The sequence below is a fragment of the Lacerta agilis genome, chromosome 14, assembly GCF_009819535.1.
Source record: "Lacerta agilis isolate rLacAgi1 chromosome 14, rLacAgi1.pri, whole genome shotgun sequence".
Classification (NCBI taxonomy): domain Eukaryota; kingdom Metazoa; phylum Chordata; class Lepidosauria; order Squamata; family Lacertidae; genus Lacerta; species Lacerta agilis.
Window position 1 is genome coordinate 13,859,671 of NC_046325.1, and position 22,244 is coordinate 13,881,914.

At 46.4% G+C, this 22,244-nt stretch overlaps 1 protein-coding gene across 1 annotated transcript in view; it reads right to left on the reverse strand.

Annotated features, from left to right (window-relative positions):
- The window catches only part of LOC117057520, a 47,188-nt gene extending 29,066 nt beyond the window's left edge, over positions 1 to 18,122 (reverse strand). The window contains exons 1-7 of the mRNA XM_033168370.1: positions 17,567 to 18,122; positions 12,997 to 13,036; positions 11,072 to 11,367; positions 10,827 to 10,972; positions 8,241 to 8,305; positions 5,535 to 5,758; positions 4,561 to 4,820 (exon numbers count right to left, since the gene is read on the reverse strand). Of these exons, the coding sequence (XP_033024261.1) occupies positions 4,561 to 4,820; positions 5,535 to 5,758; positions 8,241 to 8,305; positions 10,827 to 10,972; positions 11,072 to 11,367; positions 12,997 to 13,036; positions 17,567 to 18,122 (1,587 nt within the window). The remainder of the gene's footprint in view (positions 1 to 4,560; positions 4,821 to 5,534; positions 5,759 to 8,240; positions 8,306 to 10,826; positions 10,973 to 11,071; positions 11,368 to 12,996; positions 13,037 to 17,566) is intronic.
- Between the last annotated feature and the right edge of the window lie 4,122 nt (positions 18,123 to 22,244).

Consider the following 22,244-nt stretch of genomic DNA (forward strand, 5'->3'; position numbering starts at 1 on the left):
TGAAAGCAGGCTTTATTCAATTTCAGTTTATGAGCTGCTTTCTATGAAACTGCTGAAAACTACTTAACAATATATGAAACCATTTCAGATCCAATACGGGTGGAGACTGGGGGGGATTAGGTCTTCAAAAAGGGCATGGAGATGATGCCTGCCTGATATGTAATGGGGGGGGAGGATTCTAAAGGGCAGCTGCTGCCACACCAAAAACTGTAATCCCTTTGGTATAATAGGACTAAATTGATAATTTTGCCATCCTGATCCCAAGCAGTATAGGGCTTTGTTTACCACCAGCAGCAGCACTTTGTATGAGTAAGTGTTTGGCTGTGTATATGTGTGAGGTGTTTATGCGGTGTGGTGGAGGTTTATGTGACATGGTGTATCTGAGGAGTGGTTCTGTGCGCTTCTGTGCAATGCATGCACAGTGTGTGTGTGGTCTCAGTGTGTTTGTGTGCACATACATTGGCCATGCCCACCACTGGCCTGTGGCCCTCAAAGAGGTATCTGCCCATCCATATGGCCCTCAGGCCAAAAAAGGTTAGCTGCCCCTGTCCAAAAGAATTCTGCGGCACCTCATCCGCTGCCCCATACCAAATTCTGCAACAGGCTACGATTATAATTTCTTAGTCAAAGAGAAAGCAGCCATGTCTCTTCTCTGTGGGGAACCCTCCACACAACTGATAGGAAGAGTGACCCAATTCAGCTTCTGTTGACATTGCATGTTTCTTTGTAGGTTTCTGCTCCTCCAGAGACCACAGTGCAGCCAATGCATAAACAACAACACCCCCTCAGTACCTGCTGCCCGCCTGTGGTAGCTGCTTCACTGTGCCTGCTAGCAAGACTGGCCTTTTGTGAGGAAAGGGAACATTAAGTCCTACCTGCTTTCCACCCTGTGTCCTGAGTCAGTGCTGCAGGATGCTACTGCATTGGTCGCTGTGCAGCAAGGAGCACCTGGGAAAGTGGGTGGATACATATGAAACAAGGAGGGACTATGGGAAAATGACAATCATTTGGCATGAACCAATAGAAGACCTTTGGGTCTCAAATTACAGCAGTGCCAGGGTGAAAATCAAAAATGGAAGAGATAAAAGATCAGCTGACAGATTGGTTGCATTACCATCAGATCAAAGTGTTGTTTTGCTAGCCCATACTCCCAGTTTGAAAGTGAGATATTAGGGTCTAAGGTAAAAAATATTGTCAAAAATGTATAATCTGTTGTTAGAGTGGGAAACAAAGGAAGAAATGGTTAAATTATCAATGATTAGCTGGGCTAGAGATGTGGGATGCAACGTCGATTTTGCGTTATGGAAGCAGTTGTGGAAAGTGGGTTTGAGGTTCACCGCATGTTATTCATTGAAGTCAAACTATGTAAAGATGACTCACAGGTGGTATCTAACACCAAACAGATTAGCAAAGATGTTTAAATCAGACACAGACAAATGTTGGAAGTGCAAAGAGGTTGGTGGATCATTTTGCCACATGTGGTGGTCCTGCAATGTAATTAAAGATTATTGGGAAATGATACATAGTCACTTAAAAAATATTTAAAAGAACATTTCCCCCAAACCCAGAAACTTTCCTCCTGGGTATAATAACATCAGAAGTCCCCAAAAATCAGAAGTACGGTATTTTTTCATGTATGTGACTTTGGCTGCAAGGACTCTATTAGCGCAGAAAAGGAAAACAAATGTAGAACCAATGAAAGAAAAGTGGCACCTAAAAATGGTGAAATATGTGGAATTAGAAAATCTGACTAGTAGAATACAAAACCAAATGATAAAAGATTTAAGGAGGATTGGACAATATTCATAGAATATATTGGAAATTATTATAAACAATTAACAGCAGGATGATGGTAACTTTAGATTAAGGCTTTAGGAAAGTATAAGTGAAAAGACTAGCAAACCAAGAAGACACAGGAGGCAGGGGAATAGAAAAGGAAGCTGGGGCCCTTTCACCCCAGCACCTGGCAGTCTGGGGCCAATGCAGCTCGCCCTGGTCCCCTGGGTGGGAGAGCTCCCCCTCCAGCTGAGCGAGCCCAATGCCTCTGCTTCACTGAGCTGGGGAAGGGAAGAAACCTCCTGTCCTCCAGCTGAACTGCCTACCCCTCAGTAGGGCACCCACCTTGCTGCCTGCACATGGAAGCCAGCATTGGGCTGGGGGCTCCACTAACTGTTTGGCTGACGGGAGCAGCAACTACACGTTCCTCAGCCCAGCAGTTTAAAGATGTGGAGGGATGCTGCTTGTTTCTCCCTCTGTGCTGTATGAGGGCAGACCGCAATGTCGGTTTCACTTAGCAGTATGTCACTGGGGAAACTGCCACCACTCCTGAGTCCCTCTGCTAACAGCACTAATGACTCCCTCCAGCGAGTGCTGCTAGCAGAGGGACTCAGGTGTGGTGACTGTTTCCCCAGTGATATACTGCTGAGTGAAAGTGACAATGCGGTCTGCTCCTCATACTGGGTCCTGGATGATATATATCAATATATTGCCTAAGCCCAGCAGGGAGGAAAGCCCAATTACACTATCATGAGCATTTGCACTGCTTTCTATTTGCACACAGGGTTAGCTGAATCCAGGGCCATAGTGGTTTCTACAAAACTTGGTTGCGTTGAATGACCTTCATCTGGCACCAAGGGAGACTATAAAGCAATGGGGAACCTGCATCCGAAGGAGATTCCATAACATTTCAAAAGTGACTTCTCCATGGTACTGTATCACCAGCCGCTCTGTGCTGCCATTTGGAGGAAGGTGGGATTTAAGTACGTGGAAATAAGTAATTAAAATCTGCTGACCTTGTTCTGAGTATGGAGGAGAAGAAGTCATCTCAGGGGACTTTAAGTCTTCTGAAAGAGAACAGGAAAGAGGGAATGTGACTGGGATGTCCTTTAAGATAAGATTTGAACAAGTACAATGAAATTGGATGCCATCCCATAAAAAACAAAAACAAAACAAAAAGCACAATTTCAGCCACACATACACATAGGAGCCCCTACTTTAACAATAGGTTTAAGCCCTTTCTTCGCGTATGCGGCAAGCTAGCTGCCGCAAATTATGGTCCAACCTTCTGATCTTCCTCCATTCCAACTCACTTTGTGTCACAAGGGCCTCCCAGATGAGTTCATGTGTGTGCTTCTCCTTCACGCTGAAGTTGAACATGTCTTGCATTTGCTCAGCAGACAATTCCACGTACTGCTGCAGCTTGTCAGCATCCAGATACTGAAACTCCACTTCCTGTGGGGAAGCATGAAACCTCTTTATGTGCAAACAGGGCTTAGCCCAGTCGATCAGTACAAGGGACTCAAATTAAAGGGTGATGAGGGATCCTGGGGGAGTTCCCCCGTTCTCATACTTTACAGCCTTGGCTCTGCCCTGGCAAAGCCTTTCATCATCTTTGTGCCTCACCTTGGGACAGACTCTGACATCATTCGTCTTCACAAAGAAGCGACAGCCAATTGCCAAAGGTTTCCAGGTCCAAGGGGGTTTCTCTATTCTCTGTGAAGGGCACTGTACTTCATGCTCATGAACCGCCTGGGAAAGGCAAAGGTCACTTCTGAGATACGCAAGAAAGATAACTAACTTCTGGAAGACTGGATCCCTACCTTTTTCTTGGCTTTCTTGCAGCATGTAAGGCAGGGATGGGGAACCTGCAACCTTCCAGATGTCATGAGTCAGGAATGATGGGTTTTGTAGTCCCACAGCATTTGAAAGGGCACAGGATCTCCATCAGTTAGATAAAGAAAACTAAACCACTCTGATAGTAGAGACCAAAATATGAAGAGGTCATTTCCCCACCCCATGGGGAACTCCAGTCTGGACCCTTGGATTGGCCAGCTTGACCTATGAAGCAACAGAGGGGTACCAGCTATCCCGAGACACCCTGCCACCTCTCCCAATGAGACAACACAGGAAACCATAGAAGGCATTACACCTTGATGAAAACATAAAATAAAATTCTTAGGAGCAGTTGAAATTGAGAAGGCATTTTATCTTTTATGTTTGCAATATTTGCAAACCAGAACCAATGGTTTTCCTCCAGAGATTTTGGAGAAACCTCATAGTAACTACTAAGCCAATTCCTAAAGAAAGCGAGGAAAATTTGGTCATCACTAAAAACATTTATTTTGAAGGAAGCTCCACTGATTTCAGAGAAGGATTAATGTACTTAGAACTGTAGCATAAAGATGTTTTGCTCAAATGATTTCAATGGCAATGCTGTTATCAAGGGAACCAGGCAGGGCACTGGTCCTCTGGAAAGGAGGTTACCCAGCAAAAGAAAAATGCTTATTTCAGTATTGGAAATGCCACTTTTAAACATCACTACTGGTGGGAACAAAAGTAACTCATTGAAGGACAACTGCTAATCTTTTCTCTAGGGGGTGTGTTAATGTTGGCTACCAGTTTGGTAAATTGGTTCAAGCCCAACAAAGGGAGATACCAGTTCATGAACCATGACACGCTCTGATGCATAATTTTGTATAGCTACTCCATCAGGCTTCCTATGGTCAAGCCAAAGATCCAGGACATCTGGAATACCAATCAGAGTTGGAGAAACCCAGTTACCTTTCTCACGGAAGAGTCATTGGGTAGGAGGTACAGATGGAATGTTGGTGGTTGGAATTGAACCATTTGATAGAGCAGTGCCACAGTGTGGACCAGTGTCTTCCGCTTAAACAATGACCATGATGTTTTCAAAATGGCTCCACGCGGAGAGAATTTTGGGTTTTCCAACACAACACGATACGGCCCCACTCTGTCTGGCTTCTCTAGACTTATCCCCCCTTCCACAAAATGTGCAATGTGGACTTGGGAACCATCTTTACCTGGAAAGACACACCAAGGAAAAATAAACAAACATGTTACAAGTGGGAAACTATGGACCCATCCACCAGGAGCTGGAGTCAAGAGCAGGTCAGAAGTAAAACAACCAGTGTCACCGAAGTCAACCCTTTATTCAAAGAAAGAAGGCTAGCCCAGGAAGCCAGGGCTACTCAGCACTGCAACTCATTCCAGCACATCTAGCCCCTATGAGACTGTTCCCTAAGGCTCTTCCTCCCCCAGGTCCTTCCCAAGCAATCTGAGATTCCATCACCATGTCTGCATTTGCTCTGCCCTCTTCATACCACTTCTGATTCTGGGAGACGAAGCTGTTCACAGCAGGAGGGGAGACTCCCTGGCTTCTCAGCGGCCTGCCTCACACCTGTCTCCTGGTCCACCTCCTCTCCAGCATCCACCTCTGCACTGCTCTCAGTCACAGACTCTTCCTACTCAATAAACCCTGTTATCTCTCCAGCTTCCAACACCACCTCCTCCCAGGGTGATCCCTCTGATCCCTCGTCATTGTCCCACCAGCAATCTCCTGGCTCTAAGCCTTCTTCCCCTGGGGGTTCCCTTGGGGATTCCCCAACTGGTGCCTCCCACCACTCCTCTGCATCCACTCTGTGCATGACCCTACCTGAGTCTAGATGACAAAGCTCATCACTGCACCCTTCCTGTTACATACAATATTTTGTTACAAACTTTTTTGCCTAGCATACCTGCAAGACACAAGAAGTGAGGGAAGTGAACAGCTGCCACAGCCTCTGCTGGATCTGCTTCAATGTTGATCAAAGGCCCAGCGACAACCCAGTCCTCCATGTTCTGTTCGGCCAGGTGCTTAGACCATGAATCAAAGTGGTAGGTGATGGTCACAGCTCCTCTCACCTCAAATATGACATCAGTATACAAGCAAAGGAAGGACCCAGCCTCCGTGAAGCACAGTCTGAATGGCACAAAGAGAAAAATGGAAAGAGAAGTAGATTGAATACCAGCTGCATCTTCCTGATGGGAAGCAATCCCCACCCAAACTACTTGGACTCAATAATATTTGACAGTAAAATCTCAAAGAAACAGTGCAAGAGGTTAGAGCATGGTTCTGATCAGTGCGATTCTTCTAGAAAAAGAGATGCCGGAACTCACCTCCCTTGTTCTCTTATAATGGCAATGGCGCTCACCTGAGAGGTGCTGGAACTCAGTTCTAGTGAGGTCCAGATGAAAAAAGCCCTAGAGCTGATAATGCCAAGGTTGCAAGTTTGATCCCTGTATGGGACAGCTGAATATTCTGACATTTCAGTGGGTTGGACTAGATGACCCTCAGGATCCCTTCCAACAATCCTATGATTCTATGAAGAATAGGAAGAGACCTATGCATGCTTAAAGCCCTATGGAAAGCAGTGTGTAAAAGAATGAAATTGAGATGTGGAATATTAACCCCAAGATCACAATTGAAAAGTGGGGTGGATGGTTGGCACCCCAGCAAATGTCTGGACAGTGTAGCAAATCTGGGGGGAAAGATCGAAAGACAGTGATTTGAAGGAGGGGCAATAAAGCCGGGGGGGGGAGAGAAAGCAGACATCAACCTTCCTTCAAGCAGCTCCTTGGGTGGCTTTGGGCAAGACACTTGCTTTTACCCTAACCTACATCACATGGTTCTTGTAAAGATAAAATGAAGATGGGAAAACCATGAGCTCTTTTGTGGGATATTTAAAACGCAGTCAAACCAACAATTCATGTTTTGCTAGATAGGCACACGAAAGGGTTTTCCTGTAAACTTGCTAGCAAGAGATCTGTGAGAACACCCCTCACTTGTGCCCAGACAGGAAGTGGGCGTAACTATACATCCTCCTCCCTGCCTGGGCACACCTTCTTTCTGCTCTTCTCCACCATGCGTGCAATGTTGGAAGATCTGGCAAGTCTGAGGTCCAGCCTCAGGCTCCATTTCTAAGCTAGACTTAAGCATGTCTTTGTACTGGATTACCATTTTAAGCCTGCCTGAATAAAGCTCCTTATCTGTTACTCTTCAAGAAGCATTTTGAGTGAGTAAATGTTGTTTTTACCTTTTACAAGACTACCACTATTTTGTTATAATATTTTAAGGTGGAGAAAGGGGAAATATCAGCCTGCCTTAAAGCATCCTGGGTGATTTAAACTAAAAGTCTAAAACTAGCCTATAAGGCTTCTCTTTTAAGCTGCAAAGAGATGGCACTCTGCTGAACTTACAAACGTGAGGGAGGGAGGATAATATCTAATAAATATATCCTCTCCTAGCACCTAATCACATCCCAACACTTTGCAAGAAAGGTGGGATAGGAATCAAATAAAATGTATGTATGCATTTATTTTGTTTAAGGAGTAGAAAAAGCATTTCTCCAAAAATCCAAACTTACAGACTTCACTTTCCTCACACTCTGCTTTGGCTTAGACATCATTTTGTGATGCTAACCCCATTCCTCAGAGGACGGGGGATATAGACCACTGGATATAAGCAACACCAATGTTGAAATGTATTATTTTCCCAGCTGTGTTCCTGGGAACCCAAGAATGCAATGTGCAGGTGAAACAATTGTCAGGATGCTGTCAGCAACTCCCAGCTGTTGCCCAGGAAAGTATAGAAATAAGGGAAGATTTCTTACTGTCCTTTTTAAATTCAGTATTTACAGAGAGGCTATACAACCCAGCCTCTTGGATAATGGTGTTGTACCAAATGCATCTCCACACACACACACACACCGTCTTTCCCACTTCCTCATTCGTCACTTCTGTGGGTGCTGCGATGTGCCCTCTGTCTTTCAGCTCTTTGCTCTCCAACTTTTAAGGCTCGCCAGGTTCTGGAAGATGGAGGGTTTGGAATGCTTTCTAATGATAACATGTTAGCTGTGTGTTGCTCTTGCTGCCCCATGATTTCCCAACTTCCCCCCTCATCTGCCTCTGAGCTGCAACCTCCCTCAAACCTCTGCAGTTCTCACTCAGGGCCACCAGTATGCAAATGAAGGATTGAGAACTGTCGCTCACTGACTGGTTGTTACTGTTACAAGTTACATAGTATTATATAAAGCAGCCAGCTATCCTGTGGAGACAGACACAAGGAACAGTTCTAACTGCTGTAATAAAGAGCTGTGAATCTAACATAGCTGTGTCCTTCGTCCATCTTTCCCACTATTCAACACTATACTGTCTTCCTCTTCCTCCTCCCTGGAAGGTTCGGGGGGCGGGGCGGTCTCCACCACTCCTCCTCTGCCCAGTCCCTGACACAGATGTAGTTTGGGAACATCTTAGAGAGCACCACCACATGTGATGATTGTGAGATCTTCATATACCAGATGTGTTCTGTGGAACACTTTTCTGAAGCCTGAAGAGAAAATCAATGTAGATAATGTTCCCTTAGAGGAGAAAGCTATGCAAGATCTGAGAGAGAGATTGCTCACCTGTATGTTTCACGACTCGTTTCTGAGTCCAAAAACACCTCTGGTCTGATTGTTTCTGGAAGATCCTGTTACAAAATAATTTATCATTAATATGGGCACCAGACCCCTTTTTTCACCTGAAAGCAGGACATTCTTGTCTGGTTCTAACACCCATATGACCACACCAAGGAGCACTGCTTGAGGTCAAACCCACAAAGACAGACAACTAATGGCTCTAACTACTTTGTTCTGCATTCATTTTGGCCATATTATTTCTCACTCAGGTCTTACAGTTTCTTATGACAGGTTTTTACTTTCACCTCAGCAGTATTTTCTCTGTTCCTTACAGAGAGCCCCTGCACAGGTTTCTCCCTATTAACATTTAGGGATCTTCCTCTTTCTGTTTCACTTTAGACAGATCACACTACCACACATGGCAAACATGAGTCTTCTGAGATATCAATCTCTATCTATCTATCTATCTATCTATCTATCTATCTATCTATCTGCAGCCATGCTCCTGCCATTCTCCCTCCTCACACAAGAGAGAGAAGGAGAAAGAGAGTTGAAAATGACAGTTACTGGAATAACAGTTGGAAGAGAATGGAATGCCTCTCTCATGTGACCCACAGTTAGCCAATCACATGAGAGCTACTGAGAAAGGGGAAAATCCCATTAAAGTTCACAAGTCATCTATATATATAAAATGCAAGTGTCTCTGCGTCCAGTCCGTGTGTCTCTGGGTTTGCGCAACTGAGCATGTGCCCCAGGGACACAGGGATTGGAGCAGAGAGACATCGGGCCACGAGCAGCGTCGGCAGTTCAAGCGGGGCGGTTTAAATGGAACGTCCGCGCTGCAGAGGACGAGGGGAAGCCGAAGAGGGAGGTCACGCAGCTGCTCCCGCCGCTACAAGGAGAGCCTGTTGCTGCTGACCCCCTCCTGCCCCGTTGGCCTGCATGGCGCTGCTGCCTCTCCTCCACCCCGCCCCCCCACCCGCTAAAGCAGGCTTTGGCAGGCGGGCGGGGGGGCGGGGGGCAAGCAGGGCTTCTCCGCTTTAACGGAGAAGCCCTGCTTGCCTCTCCTCCACCCCCCGACCACCCGCTAAAGCAGGCTTTGGCAGGCGGGCGGGGGGCGGGGGGGCAAGCAGAGCTTCCTGGCTTTAACGGAGAAGCCCTGCTTGCCTCTCCTCCACACACCCCCGACCACCCGCTAAAGCAGGCTTTGGCAGGGGGGTGGGGGCGGGGGGGGGCAAGCAGAGCTTTTCCGCTTTAACGAAGCCCTGCTTGCCTCTCCTCCACCCCCCCGACCACCCGCTAAAGCAGGCTTTGGCAGGGGGGTGGGGGCGGGGGGGGCAAGCAGAGCTTCTCCGCTTTAACGGAGAAGCCCTGCTTGCCTCTCCTCCACCACCACCACCCCCCCCCGACCACCCGCTAAAGCAGGCTTTGGCAGGGGGTGGGGGTGGGGCGCCAGCCCCCTCCACATATATTCTAGCCCGTTTTTTTAACGGGCTTAAACCACTAGTTTAACATAAGAAAACATTCCTATTCCAGGAAACGGGAATGTACTGCCACAGAATAGGTCTTCAAAGAGGCTCTAGTCTGTGTTCAGTAGGACTCATCCTGCCAACTTCCTTGTAGTCACCCTCTCACACGTTTAATCATTACCAGCTCCCTAGAGAACCAGGCGGCTGGTTGGGTGCCAGTTCCTGAGCAGGGACACTCAGGAGTAATCTGTCTGGCTGTGTCTTGCAGATTTGGAATGTGTTATAAGAATTTTAAGGTCTTTCATATATATATATAATAATAGTAATGTACCAAGCAAATAAGGCCACATGTCTGAAAACAACAGACAAAGACAGGCCTCACTCCATTTTGTCTCCTAGCTGGCCAAGTGTTTTCATCTGCAGGGAGCGGGTGAGAAGTCTCTGCCTGAGGATGGGCCATTTCCCTCACAAAGGACACCCATTAGCCCTACTGGCCAGGCAGGAAACCTTTAGTTTTGCAGAAATGTGTGTCTGGGAGGGGTCAAGGAGAGATGGCATAGGTGTGGAAAATTCCCAAGTTACCTCCTCTGACACCCCCCCCCCCAATTTGTGATGTAGCTCTGATGTATCTGGGGTGGTGGGGGTCTTGGGATAACTTCTTCTGTGATTGGATGCTGTTTCTGGGAGTGGGCTAGACTCCAGGAGGGATTTTGAAATGTCTTTATAAGAGCATGCCTGCATTGTTCTGGGTCTTTTTCCCTGAAAATCACCGCTGTTGCAACAGGTTCAATAAAGATCAAGCTTACTAGCTGCTTTGCTTCTCAATCTTCTCTGGTTGGCCTCTATTTTTTACTCCTACCAATGGAGAACCTGCAAAGGACTTTGCAAGGGCTCTTGTGTACCCCATAAGGGAATAAGGGCAGATTTTTTTTTCTTACAACAGAATGCAATGTCTCAACAACAGTGATTTAAAATTACTTTTTTTTACCCCAAGTGCTCAGAAAAATCTGTCAAAATCATTCTACAATTTCTACTTTTAGTTAAGCATTTTTATTCATTTACTTGATTGGGTGGAGCCAGCTGCCCCCCCCCCCCCGGCTAGGTCCAATATTCTGCCACTTACCTCACAGGGACACAGATTACACACAACACTTTCCCCACAAATTGCTGGGTTTTCCATCTTGCTGCTTCTTCCGTCCTCTGCAAATAGGGGGGGTTCTGACTTCTGCACTGCGGGGACTGTTGCCTGGACCAATTTTTTACCCGAGCCTGTAAAAGATAATTCTTTGCCCAACATGACTGTTGCCAGGAGGAGGAAGGTAGTTGAACTGTCCTTGAAGTTTAGAAAGTATTCTGAGTCAAACTCACCATGTACTGCAACTAGCAGAATCTGAATGGAGCCTGGATGTTTCCTTTCTACTTTTTCCAGGAACCAGCAACAAGTTGCCTCCCCCCTTTCCTGGATCATATTCAACAGTTTTTGACATTTCTCCTTGGAATCTTCCTCTGCATTCCGCAAGTCCGTGTATTCTTTCCACGTGATAATAAAGCCATAGCATAATACACATAAAAAGAAATCTAGGTCCCTTTCAACAATTTCAAGTAATTCTTTTCTTCCCTTGCAGACCATTTCATCACCAGTGATAGCGACTCCTTCCAGTGACCTGTGGCAAAAACATTTCTTGTATTTTAGGCATTGTTGTCCGGAGAGAATTAGAGTCTGATTAGGATACAAGCTGGGGCTTAAGTATTCCACCCCTAGTATACTGCCTTCACTTATCCTCTGAGCATGCTGAGATCTGCTTTTCCATTGCAACCTGGAAAACATGCTGATTTATTCCACAATGAAAAGAAAGCATGATGTAATTTTCCATCCCTTTTTAACTGCCAAGAATACAGGCAGTCTTCGTGATACATTTTGCACTCCTCTCTGGGTTGCATCCAAGGCAGGTGCCCCTGCTGACTTCATTATTATACGTTCTGTATGCAAACAGAGCGAGGCTGCCCATGAAGAGAGGGAGGCAAGCTGGGGGGGGGGGAGGCATACCTGGACCCTCCAAAGAGAGGTGGCAGATCTGCCTGCCACTGCCTCTCTGAACAGCTCTTCCAAAGGCCCTCTCGCTGCCTCTCCTCCTCCACTGCCCACTAACTCACCACTTCCTCCTCCTCCTCAACTGCACATCTGCCCTTCCTTGCTGGTCTCTATTTTGAAAATGGAAGTGTTACAACTTCACCCACACCCCTAAGGAACAAGGAGGGCAATAGAGCGATTTTCAAAATGGAGACCTGAAAGGAGGGTGAAGCTGTGCTGTTGGCCTGAATCTGCAGCAGGGACTCAAACCAGTCAGCTGCCTCTTTTGTCCATATTTTTCCATCTTCCTGAGAAAGGAAGATGCAGCAGCTGTGTCTCCCCCTCTTCCCTCTGGGCTATGGTATTATTATCATCAAGCTGATTGGTCTTGGCTGTCAGGTCCAGCTCTGCCTCCGCTTTCAGGAAAGGCAGCCTCCTTTCCACCAGCAGAAGGCAACAGCCACTTCATCTCAGGTTGCCTTGTCCCTCACAGCCTGGCTCAGCCCCCCTGGCACCAGCACACCCCACCCAGCAGGGCGAGGGGTTTCCCTGCCACTGCTGCTGCTGCTCCTGCTTATTGCTGGTTGGGCTGCTCAGAAGGATGGAAGGCAGGCAGGCAGGCAGGCGGGAGGGAGGGAGGAAGGGAAGGGAAGGGAAGGGAAGGGAAGGGAAGGGAGGAAGAAAGAAAGAAAGAAAGAAAGAAAGAAAGAAAGAAAGAAAAGAGAGAAGTGACTTCCCCTGTGTTTTCACACACACACACACACCCTTAGCAAACTACAATTTCCAGGGGAACACCAATTTGATTTGCCTCAGTCACTAAAATGTCTGGGGCCAGCCCTGCATGCAAACCATGCTCTATGATAATATGCAGAAGTTTGAAGTCAGAGAATTATGGTGTGCATGTGGCGAGAGGAGGTCCGATGGGGTCTCTCACGACAGCAGGGAGGGCCTGAAGGGGTCCGCCACAGCAGCCCATCGCGGTCACTCGAAGCCTTGAGTGTGACCAGGATTTATTTTAGGGGGCAGGCTTTATGTTGGGGGGACAGAACTGAGTTATCTTGGACACAACACGGGCACAGAATATTAAAGGGACTCAACCCGCGCCTTGAAATTTGGGGGGTTGTCAGTCCCCCGTCCCCCTTGCTTATCATTGAATGCCTTAGCGGCGTTCGTTCTAGCAACACAATTGCCCATCCTGCAAACAGAATTGTGTTGGACTTACCACAATATTCTCTTTCTTTCATTGCTCCGCATATTATAACCTGTAGGCAAGTAAGGGAGAGGTCAACATTGGCTGATTTCCTCCGCCCCCAAAACAGTCTTTTTCTATATTTAATTGGCGCCAGTGCATTTCTTGCTGGGTAAGCACTTATTTCCTTAACCAAAGACTAGGGGTGTCACACTAGCTGTTTGTGGGAATGTGTGTTTTTCTACCCTAATGAGAATTCCAACATATTAGGGAAGAGAGTTAGAATGTAGACCTTCTAAATACTGCTTGTCAATAGTGAAAACACCCAGCCAGAAAACACTTATTCAGAGGAGGCAGAAACTCTCCGTGCAGTAAATATTGGCCCCTCCCTCTGCATCTTGACTAAACTACATTACTTCTATTCCTGTAATAAGCCATGATTTTTGTCTTGAATTACAAAGTAAAAATGTGATAGATAAGAATATAGAAAAACACTGTAAACTTTAAAAAGAAATTGTATTTCAATTGAAAACTGGCATTAATTCCCAGTTTTCCTTAACCTGGTAAAAAAATCCTATAAGAAAAGTGTCCTTGGTTACAGAAATGTCCACAAACATTACATGGTTTGGGCCAACTTACTGACACACCCTTGACCTTTCACTGTGGCTTTGGTCAATTATTTAAGCACAAAAATTGCTCTTTGATGACTCTTTATTATTAAACATTTCTCGAACTCCTGAATTATTTTCCATGTAAAGAATTGGGCTGACCTGAAAGAAGTTCACTCTGCTGCTAGATCTTGAGAATCTAAATAAACATCAGCAGTTTTACTTGATCAAACTGATGTCCTATGTGCAGAAGAGGAGTTGAAAAGTGTGTCATTCTCTAATTGAAATGGGCCATTCCATTGTCACGGGTGGGACACTTTGACCATGTTTTTTGGTATTCACACATGTGTAACAATGTAAATATACATAAAAATTAACAACCAAAATTTAAACTATGTTCTTAATAAGATACTGAACATTTTACTAATGTTTTATTATTTTTATGGATATTTTTGACAATTTTATTAAATGTTAAAAGTGTTGTCACGGGTGGGACAAAAAAAGGACATGGAGCTTGAGATAAGTTTGATTTATGGAAAAACTCTGTGAGTTGGGAGATGACTCAATGATAAACTCAGCATATCTGTTTAAATCAATGTTTATTGGTTACAACTATGCAATCAGGAATTAAGTTTAAGAAATTTAATGATACAAAATTAAGGAAAAAATGCTGTCACGGGTGGGACAATCATCAGAAAACTTTTAATTTGAACACTTCTGTGAAGACTACGTGGTTGGACTTTTGAAAAGAAGGTCCATAAAATAAACTTCTTTTGTCTTTAGCTTTTAAAAAAATGGTTAGACTGCACGTTTGGAATCTTCCTCACCAAAGTCCAGTGCTCATCTAGCATTCTTATCAGGCTCATTTTTCACGGAATGGCCCAAATATTCAGCATATTCTCATGCCCTAATGTGGTGGTAGGAGTAGCACACATTGCTGTTGATGCAAAAAGTGACATTGAAAAGGCTTTACTATTTTTTTAAGGCTATCCCACTACCCTTTCAAGAAAAGCAAAGTGAAAGTGACCTTTTGCTTTTGAATTTCACCAGTTGTCTCTCAACCTGAAGCAAGATTGACAATGGCCGGAGTTATTGCAAGGAAAGGATGACTATGAAAAGCCCCTCTGGAAGAAGCTGCTCCTGGAAACTGATGGGAATTCAGAGTTCTAACAGCAGCAGCCATTTGGGTTAACCCAAAGTTTATTGTGAGGTGCAAACCCCAGTTCCTTATTTATAAGAATCATCTGATGTCATTATGTTGTAATGGGCACACAGCATGTTCAGCAGATAGCCATTTGGAGAAAGTGCTGTTGTCATCGTTTATATTAGTGACAGTATCAAATAGAAAATCTAGGGAACCTACTTAGTGATGTGAAGTGAGAATATTCTCCAAAGAATATTCTCCACAAACTGTAAATTCTAATGAAAGTACCAGTTTTACAACCCACATTTTAAAAATCTAGTAAAAATTCAGTCAAGCTGTGATATTGCCAGTGTAAGTAATGAACAATGAATTTTTTGATCCTGTTACATTACTGGGCATTGTGTCATTCACCATTGGCGGTTCTGAAATGTGAGCTACAGAACACACTTTTTCTGGGAGCAGGACTCCAGCATTACTGGCCGTCCCATCTGCAGGCTATCCCCACAAGGAGTCAATATAAATTTATAAGCATTTTAGACGTTACTTAAAGCCTATTTTTAAAATAAATTTCTTTCTTGTCACAATTTGTCAGTTATAATTTAAATATGTTGTGTATTGTCTTACTTGTCTAAGCAGATGGTAATTTTCATTTCTGGAAATAATAGCATTTATTTTAAACTTTATATTGATTTTTTTAGTGTTGCACTGATAATACTGTACCATGTACATATGCTTATTAAAGAACGTACTGATGTAGCGGACCTGAGGTGTTTTTTTATATTCCTTTTCCTTTTAGAAGCTACCTTTTTCCTTTTACTATGAAGCTACATTTCATACATACACAACATAATTAGAATTCATGGTTGATGGTAAATATACGGTTAGTGGTTAGGCTTAGTGATTAACGTGCGTCATTCACATTGAATTTTCAATTTCAAGTTTGGTGCAAAAAATGAAAGAATGTGAATTCACTGCATTGCCCCATTGAATAAAAGTATCTGCACAGTTTTTGGTTGCCATCTGAACAAGTTTACCCATGAATAAACATGTATATTAATTAATTATATCATTTTCCAATTCTATCATTATTTTAAAAAATATACATTTATACAACACTCTGTTTTTGTTTCTAACAAAAAAGAAAATGATGGCAACTGAAGCAAAGATACTTTGTATACCTCACAATACACATGACACTACAATTTATGAAAAAAGAAAGAAGGAAAGGGGGGGGAATAGAGAAGAAAAAGTAGTTGAGGTTTTAAAAAGACTTCCAAACATTCTCATGTACATTATCTGTTAGATACACTTTTACCGCACAGTTACTTTTTTCTTCTATTTTTTATCGTATTGCTATGTAGATTGTCAATTACCTTTATATACTACAAGGCTCAGTTTAGGTCTGCCAGGAGATTACCCTTTGTACCATGGTTCTTCAAATATTCTTTATTCTCCATTCCTTGTGGACTTTTTGTCTTGTTTGGCCTCTAACTCTTTCTGTCACCTTTGCTAGCTGCTAGTATTCTACCATTAATGTTTGCCAGTCTGCTATATTAGGTGTTTTAGTATTTTTCCAATTTCTTGCCACTAAAATTCTGACCACCGTTACCCCATACATGAAAAATGACCTTTTCAATTTTCCTATTTCAGTTGGGAATATACTTAAAAGAAATATTTCTGGTCTTTTTTAAAATGCTATTTTAAATAATTTTTTTAATTCTTCATATACATTATTCCAAAATTCTCAAATTTCCACAAAGTTCCACCACATGTGTAAACAAGACCCATTTTCCTTATTGCATCTCCAACATATGGGTGACCTGTTTTTATACATTTTGGCAAGTTGTACTGGTGTTTGATGCCACCTGTACATCATCTTCATAGTATTTTCCCTAAGATTATAACAGGCTGTAAACTTAATGTCTTCTTGCCATAGTTTTTTCCCCATTGTTCCATAAGAATGTTGTAACCTAGGTCTAATGATATCATTTTCAATGCATTAAAATGAATATTCTCCTATTTTAAATGAAAATTCTCTAACATTCTCATTAATCAAGAATATTCTCTAGAATATTATCCAGAAAGATTATTCTCTAGAATATTCTCCAAAAGGTTATTCTCAAGAATTTAACATCAATAAACCAGGGAACCTACTTATACCATCATAAAGCATGGAAGTGCCTCCTTCTCTTCCTAGAGGAAGCTATTTGCAGGACATTCAGCAGGCAGCACTTCCAGTTGCATGACCAGGGAAGAGCCATGGCTCAGTGGCAGAACACCTGCTTTGCATGCAGAAGGTCCCAGGTTCAATCCCTGGTGTCTCCAGGTAGGGCTGGGAAAGACTCCTGCCTGAAACCCTGGAGAGTCGCTGTCAGGCAATACTGTATTAGCAATCCTGAGCTAGATGCACTGTGAGGCCCATTTGGGACATTCCTCTGTTCCAGAGATGTCGGGATGGCTTGCAAACGTTCTGAACATACAGGCCTGATTTAGATTTTTTGCAAGGCTCAAGCATGAAAGAAAAAGGACTTTCACTTCTACAAAGGGACAAGCTTAACCCTGTGTCCAAAGAACAGCCATCTCTTCTACTAGGCTGATTCTTTGCTGTTCTGTGTGCCCTAAGGACACTGAATGTATTTGTGATTTTTAAAGCCATCAGATTGTTGAAATATTCCAAATTATTACACAGGCGCTAAATGCCTGGCGGTAAAGTAAAGGTACTTCCAAACATTCCAAGCAGATGCTTGTTTTTCCTTCCCACCTTCACGGCTGCAGCTCAGCGAAACCACGGATGGAAGGATCTGCTATCAGAATGAACGACTGCGAAGGTCAGGATCCACCAAAGCCTTACCTTTCCTGACGGAAAAAAGGAGCCTGTCCGCCTCGTACTCGCAGTCAACGGCCCTCAGCGCGTCAGTCGCCAACTCGACGGCGTAAATTAAGCCGTAGTAGCTGAGCAGCAGGTCTCCGAGACGAAAGGCTCCTGCCTTGTGCAGAGCCTCTTCGGGGATGCGGACGAAGCCCTCCTCGAGCGGGATCTCGCGTAGTTTGCGCCGGAACCTCTGCCGTTGGTCCGGACTCAAACGCCTCAGGGGCCATCGCAAGACGCGAGCGATAAACAGACTCTCCCAAAGGTCACTCTCCTGCTCAAATTCAAGCAGCACGGAGAACGGGGCCAGCCGCTGCCACGTGGGGAGGTCCCAGTCGTCGTCGTAGTCATCGTCGCTGCTGCTACTCTGGCGCCCACCACCCTCGAGCCATCGGGACCCCTGGAACTTGGGGAGGGGATCCACCTTCCTCTTCCCTCCCTCCCTCCCCGCCTTCTTCTCGGTGGACTTGCTGCCCTTAAACATCTTGCCTCCTTCCTCCAGGGGGTCCTTCGCCAAGGGGTCTTCGGGGGTCTCCATGTCGCCCCTGCCCAGAGGAAAGTCTCGCCCTGCAGCAGAGCCAGAGAGGCGGCAGCGTCTGAAGGGAGGAAGGAAGCAAGCGCGCTACGCCCTTGTGAAAGCGGCTCCGCTGGCGCTTGGGGGGGGGGCGGAGCTCATTGGGGCGGAGACTTCCGAGGTTTCCTCCCGCCTAGCAGAGAATCAACGCCGGACCTGAGAAAGCGGGAACGTGTGAAGGGCCTTCCCGGCGCTCCCAGAAGAGTGGCTGGCTAGCTGGCAGAGGGGAAACAGCAAAATAAAAACACCCCGCTTCCTTCCAAGTTTGGCTCAATATCTAATCGCGTATCAGCCAGTGGGAGTTGGCTCTCCAGAGTGGGAGTTTGCTGCTCCAGAGAAGCGGACACGGAGCAATGGATTCAAACTACAAAAAAGAAGATTCCACCTAAACATTAGGAAGAACTTCCTGACAGTGAGAGCTGTTCGGCAGTGGAATTTGCTGCCAAGGAGTGTGGTGGAGTCTCCTTCTTTGGAGGTCTTTAAGCAGAGGCTTGACAGCCATCTGTCAGGAATGCTTTGATGGTGTTTCCTGCTTGGCAGGGGGTTGGACTGGATGGCCCTTGTGGTCTCTTCCAACTCTAGGATTCTATGATTCCTATGCTGCAGTTAATCCCATTGAAGAGCTGGGCGGTCAGGTGTGGGGCGTCTTCCTCCGTGTAGTAGCGAAGCCGGAGCAGGTTCACGTGCGTGGCACCCGCTGCTTCAGCGCCATCCATCAATCGGAATTGCCTTCAGTTCCCCCCTGAACTTCCGCAGCTCCTCTTTCTCCAAGTTCTCTAGGGTGTCCTTCAGGCACAGGCGCGTGGGCGTTGCCAGGATTTTTTTTTGGGGGGGTGGATCATTGTTAGGGGGGAGAACCGATGTGATTGTTCAGTTAAATATTTCTATTGTTTTACTTCATCTAGGCCCCCCTGCCACCCCTGGTTGCGCCCATGCACCGCCGGAGGGTCTTCGGCATCCCGCGCGCCCCTGCAGCCAGAACGTGCGCAGCCAATTGTGGTTCTCCGAGGAAGAGGAGGCGGCCAAGGGCTTCCTTTCCGCGCTGAGAAAGAGGCGCGCTGAGCTCTATTTCTTTGCTAACCAGGCGGTTTCGTTTCTGCCTTTCTGGACCCTACGGTTCAGCAAGGGCAGATATGCTCGTTTTGGCAACGTGGGGAGAAAGGGAGGGAGGAGATGCTTGTCGCTGGGGCGAATAAACTCAAGAATACTGTAGCGTTTGGGGAAAGACTGGGGACCCCCCCCACACACACACACACATACACACTATGAACTGCTAATGGTAGGGTCTCCCAGCGATCCTGTGGCTGGGCAAGACCACCTCACTCGTCCCGATGGGGAGTCGCAGGTGGGGGGGGGCAAATGTGACCCCCCCTTCAGCCTGAGGAACTGAAGCAAAGGCTAGTGCTACCACAGCTTCACAGCTTTAAACAGAAAGCTTCCAGTTCCAGGGGCAGATAAGCTCAAGAATAGTGGATAGGGAAAGACTGGGCACCCCCCCCCCCACCGCACCCTGAGCTTTATTTCCCCTCCTCAGACTTCTCACTAGACTAGAGGGAGGGGGATGGAGGAGCCAGGCTGCAAGTTTATGCACACTTCCCTGCGAGTAAACCCGGTCGAAGTTTGTTGGATTTACTTGCTGAGTAAACATTTGTAGGGGCTGCACTGATAATAGTCCCCAATTTAAAAGGAAGATTTAAAACCTAAATCCGGCCTTGGCTGTCAGTCTGAACGGCTGCGAAGGTCAGGATCCACCAAAGCCTTCCCTTCCCTGGCAAAGTCAAGGAGCATTTCCGCCTGGAAGTCGCGGTCAACTGGACGGCGTAAGTTCCGCTCGCAGGTCTCCGAGGCTAGAGGCACCTGCCTTGTGCAGCAGAGCCTCCTTGGGGATGCGGACGAAGCCATACTTGAGCGGGATCGTGCGCAGTTTGCGCAGGAGCCTCCGCCACTGTTCGGACTCAAAACGTCGCAGGGCGCATCGCAAAATGGGAGCGAGAAAGAGACTCGCCTGAAGGTGACTCTCCTGGCCAAAGCCATGCGGAAAGCCAATGGGTCCCTGGAACTTGAGGAGAGGATCCACCTCCTTCTCCCTTCCCTCCCCGGTGGACTTGCGTCCTCCGTCTTCAGCTTTTCGCCTCCTTCCTCCAGGGGCTCCTTCGCAGAGGGGTCTTCGGGGGTCGCCATGGCGCCCCTGCCCAGAGGAAAGCCTCGCCCCGCAGCAGAGCCAGAGAGGCAGCGGCGTCCAAAGGGAGGGAGGAAGGAAGCGGGCTACGCCCTCGGGGAAGCAGCGCCGCGGGCGCTTGGCAGGGCGGAGTTCGTGGCCAACACACCCGAGGTTCCCTCCCGCCGAAAAGAGAATCATCGTCGGACCTGGGAAGGCGAGAGCGTGTGAAGGGCCGTCCCGGCTGGCTGGCCGGCTGGCTGGCAGGGGAGGAAACACACACACACACAAAACTTCCAAGTTTGGCTGAACTTCTAATCACATATCAGCCACAAGCATCTCCTCCCTCCCTTCCTATCTCCCTCTCCACGTTGCCCAAACGAGCACATCCGCCCTTGCTTATCCGCAGGACCCAGAAAGGCAGAAACGAACCCGCCTGGTTAGCAAAGAAACAGGGTTGAGCGCGCCTCTTTCTCAGCGCGGAAAGGAAGCCCTTGGCCGCCTCCTCTTCCTCGGAGAACAATTGGCTACACACGTTTTGGCTGCAGCAGGGGCGCGCGGGATCCCGAAGACCGTCCGCCGGTGCCTGGACGCAATCAGGGGTGGCAGGGGGCCTAGATGAAGTAAAACAATAGAAATACTTAACTAACTGAACAATCACGTCGGTTCTGCCCCCCCCCCAACAAAAGTCCTGCCCTCCCCAATGAATCTCAGCTACATCCCTGCGCCGGTGCTTGATGGACACCCTAGAGAACTTGGTGAAAGACGAGCTGCGGAAGTTCAGGGGGGGGGGAGGAAGACGCCCCACACCTGACCGGCCAGATCTTCCATGGGATTAACTGCAGCATAGGAGCCAATTCCCAGGGCCCTTTGCAACCCCCCCAATATTTGAGTGGGCCAGGTCCACCTCCAAGGTTGACGGTCACTGCCATACTTACTTACTTTCTCTTTCTTTCTTTCTTTCGGTGGACGATGGGGGAGGGGGCTGGGGGCAGCTTTAAGAAAGATTTCACCATACTGGGGCAGAAGGAGCGGGTTTTCCTCTTTTCCTTCTTTGTTCAAGCATTGCTCTTCTGCTGTAAACTACGAATAAAATTTGAAATTGACTTTCCACGCGTGTATTTTCTTTTCTGTGTGTAGTTTCTTCCATTCACACTACAGTGAGCAAGAAACAGATGCTGTGGGAAGGGTCATTTGAAGTGTGGGGGAAAATCAGCAGCTAAAATGAAATTTATGTTTACTGTACATATGTACAAAGGGATTAAGACTTCATAAATTCCTCTGTGAACACCTCTATGAATTCTTTTTCACCGAACTACTGAGGAGGGAAACTTAGACCAAGGATTTCGCATTTCCTCTTTGCCTCCGATCATACTCTTTTTGTTTGCCTGCTGACGGAAGTGTGTTGTTTGCTCTCTCTGTCTCCCAGGGAAGCATTGCAGTCGCAGAACAACTAATAAAGTGGAACAATGTCTGGACTGGAAATGAATGACTGAGATAATTCCAGACAAATCCCCCTGTAAATAATTTCCTGATAGGTTACTTCAGCCCACCTTTCACCAAATGAAGACATCCCAAAATTCCAATTCACGGGGGTGGGGGTGGGAATGGCAATGCTCAGAACCTACCCACTCAAAACACCTCACAAAAGCAGACATCTGGTTTCCAAACAAAGACACCCCCCCCCAAAAAAGGCCTACCAACCACCAGTTTTTTAAAGGAAAAAAATGAATCTGGGAGGGGCATGGGACCTTGGCAGGCACCAGTGGGTTCTCTGAGGGCGTAATGGTTCCTACAAGCACCGAGGGGGCTAAACACAAAGAGAAAAGAGAATTGGCCTTTGTCAAATAGGACAGATTCCTGTTCCTTCTCACTCCAGAGTCCCTGAGTCAAATGTGATGGCCTCCTCCAGGTTCTTCCCGCTGTGT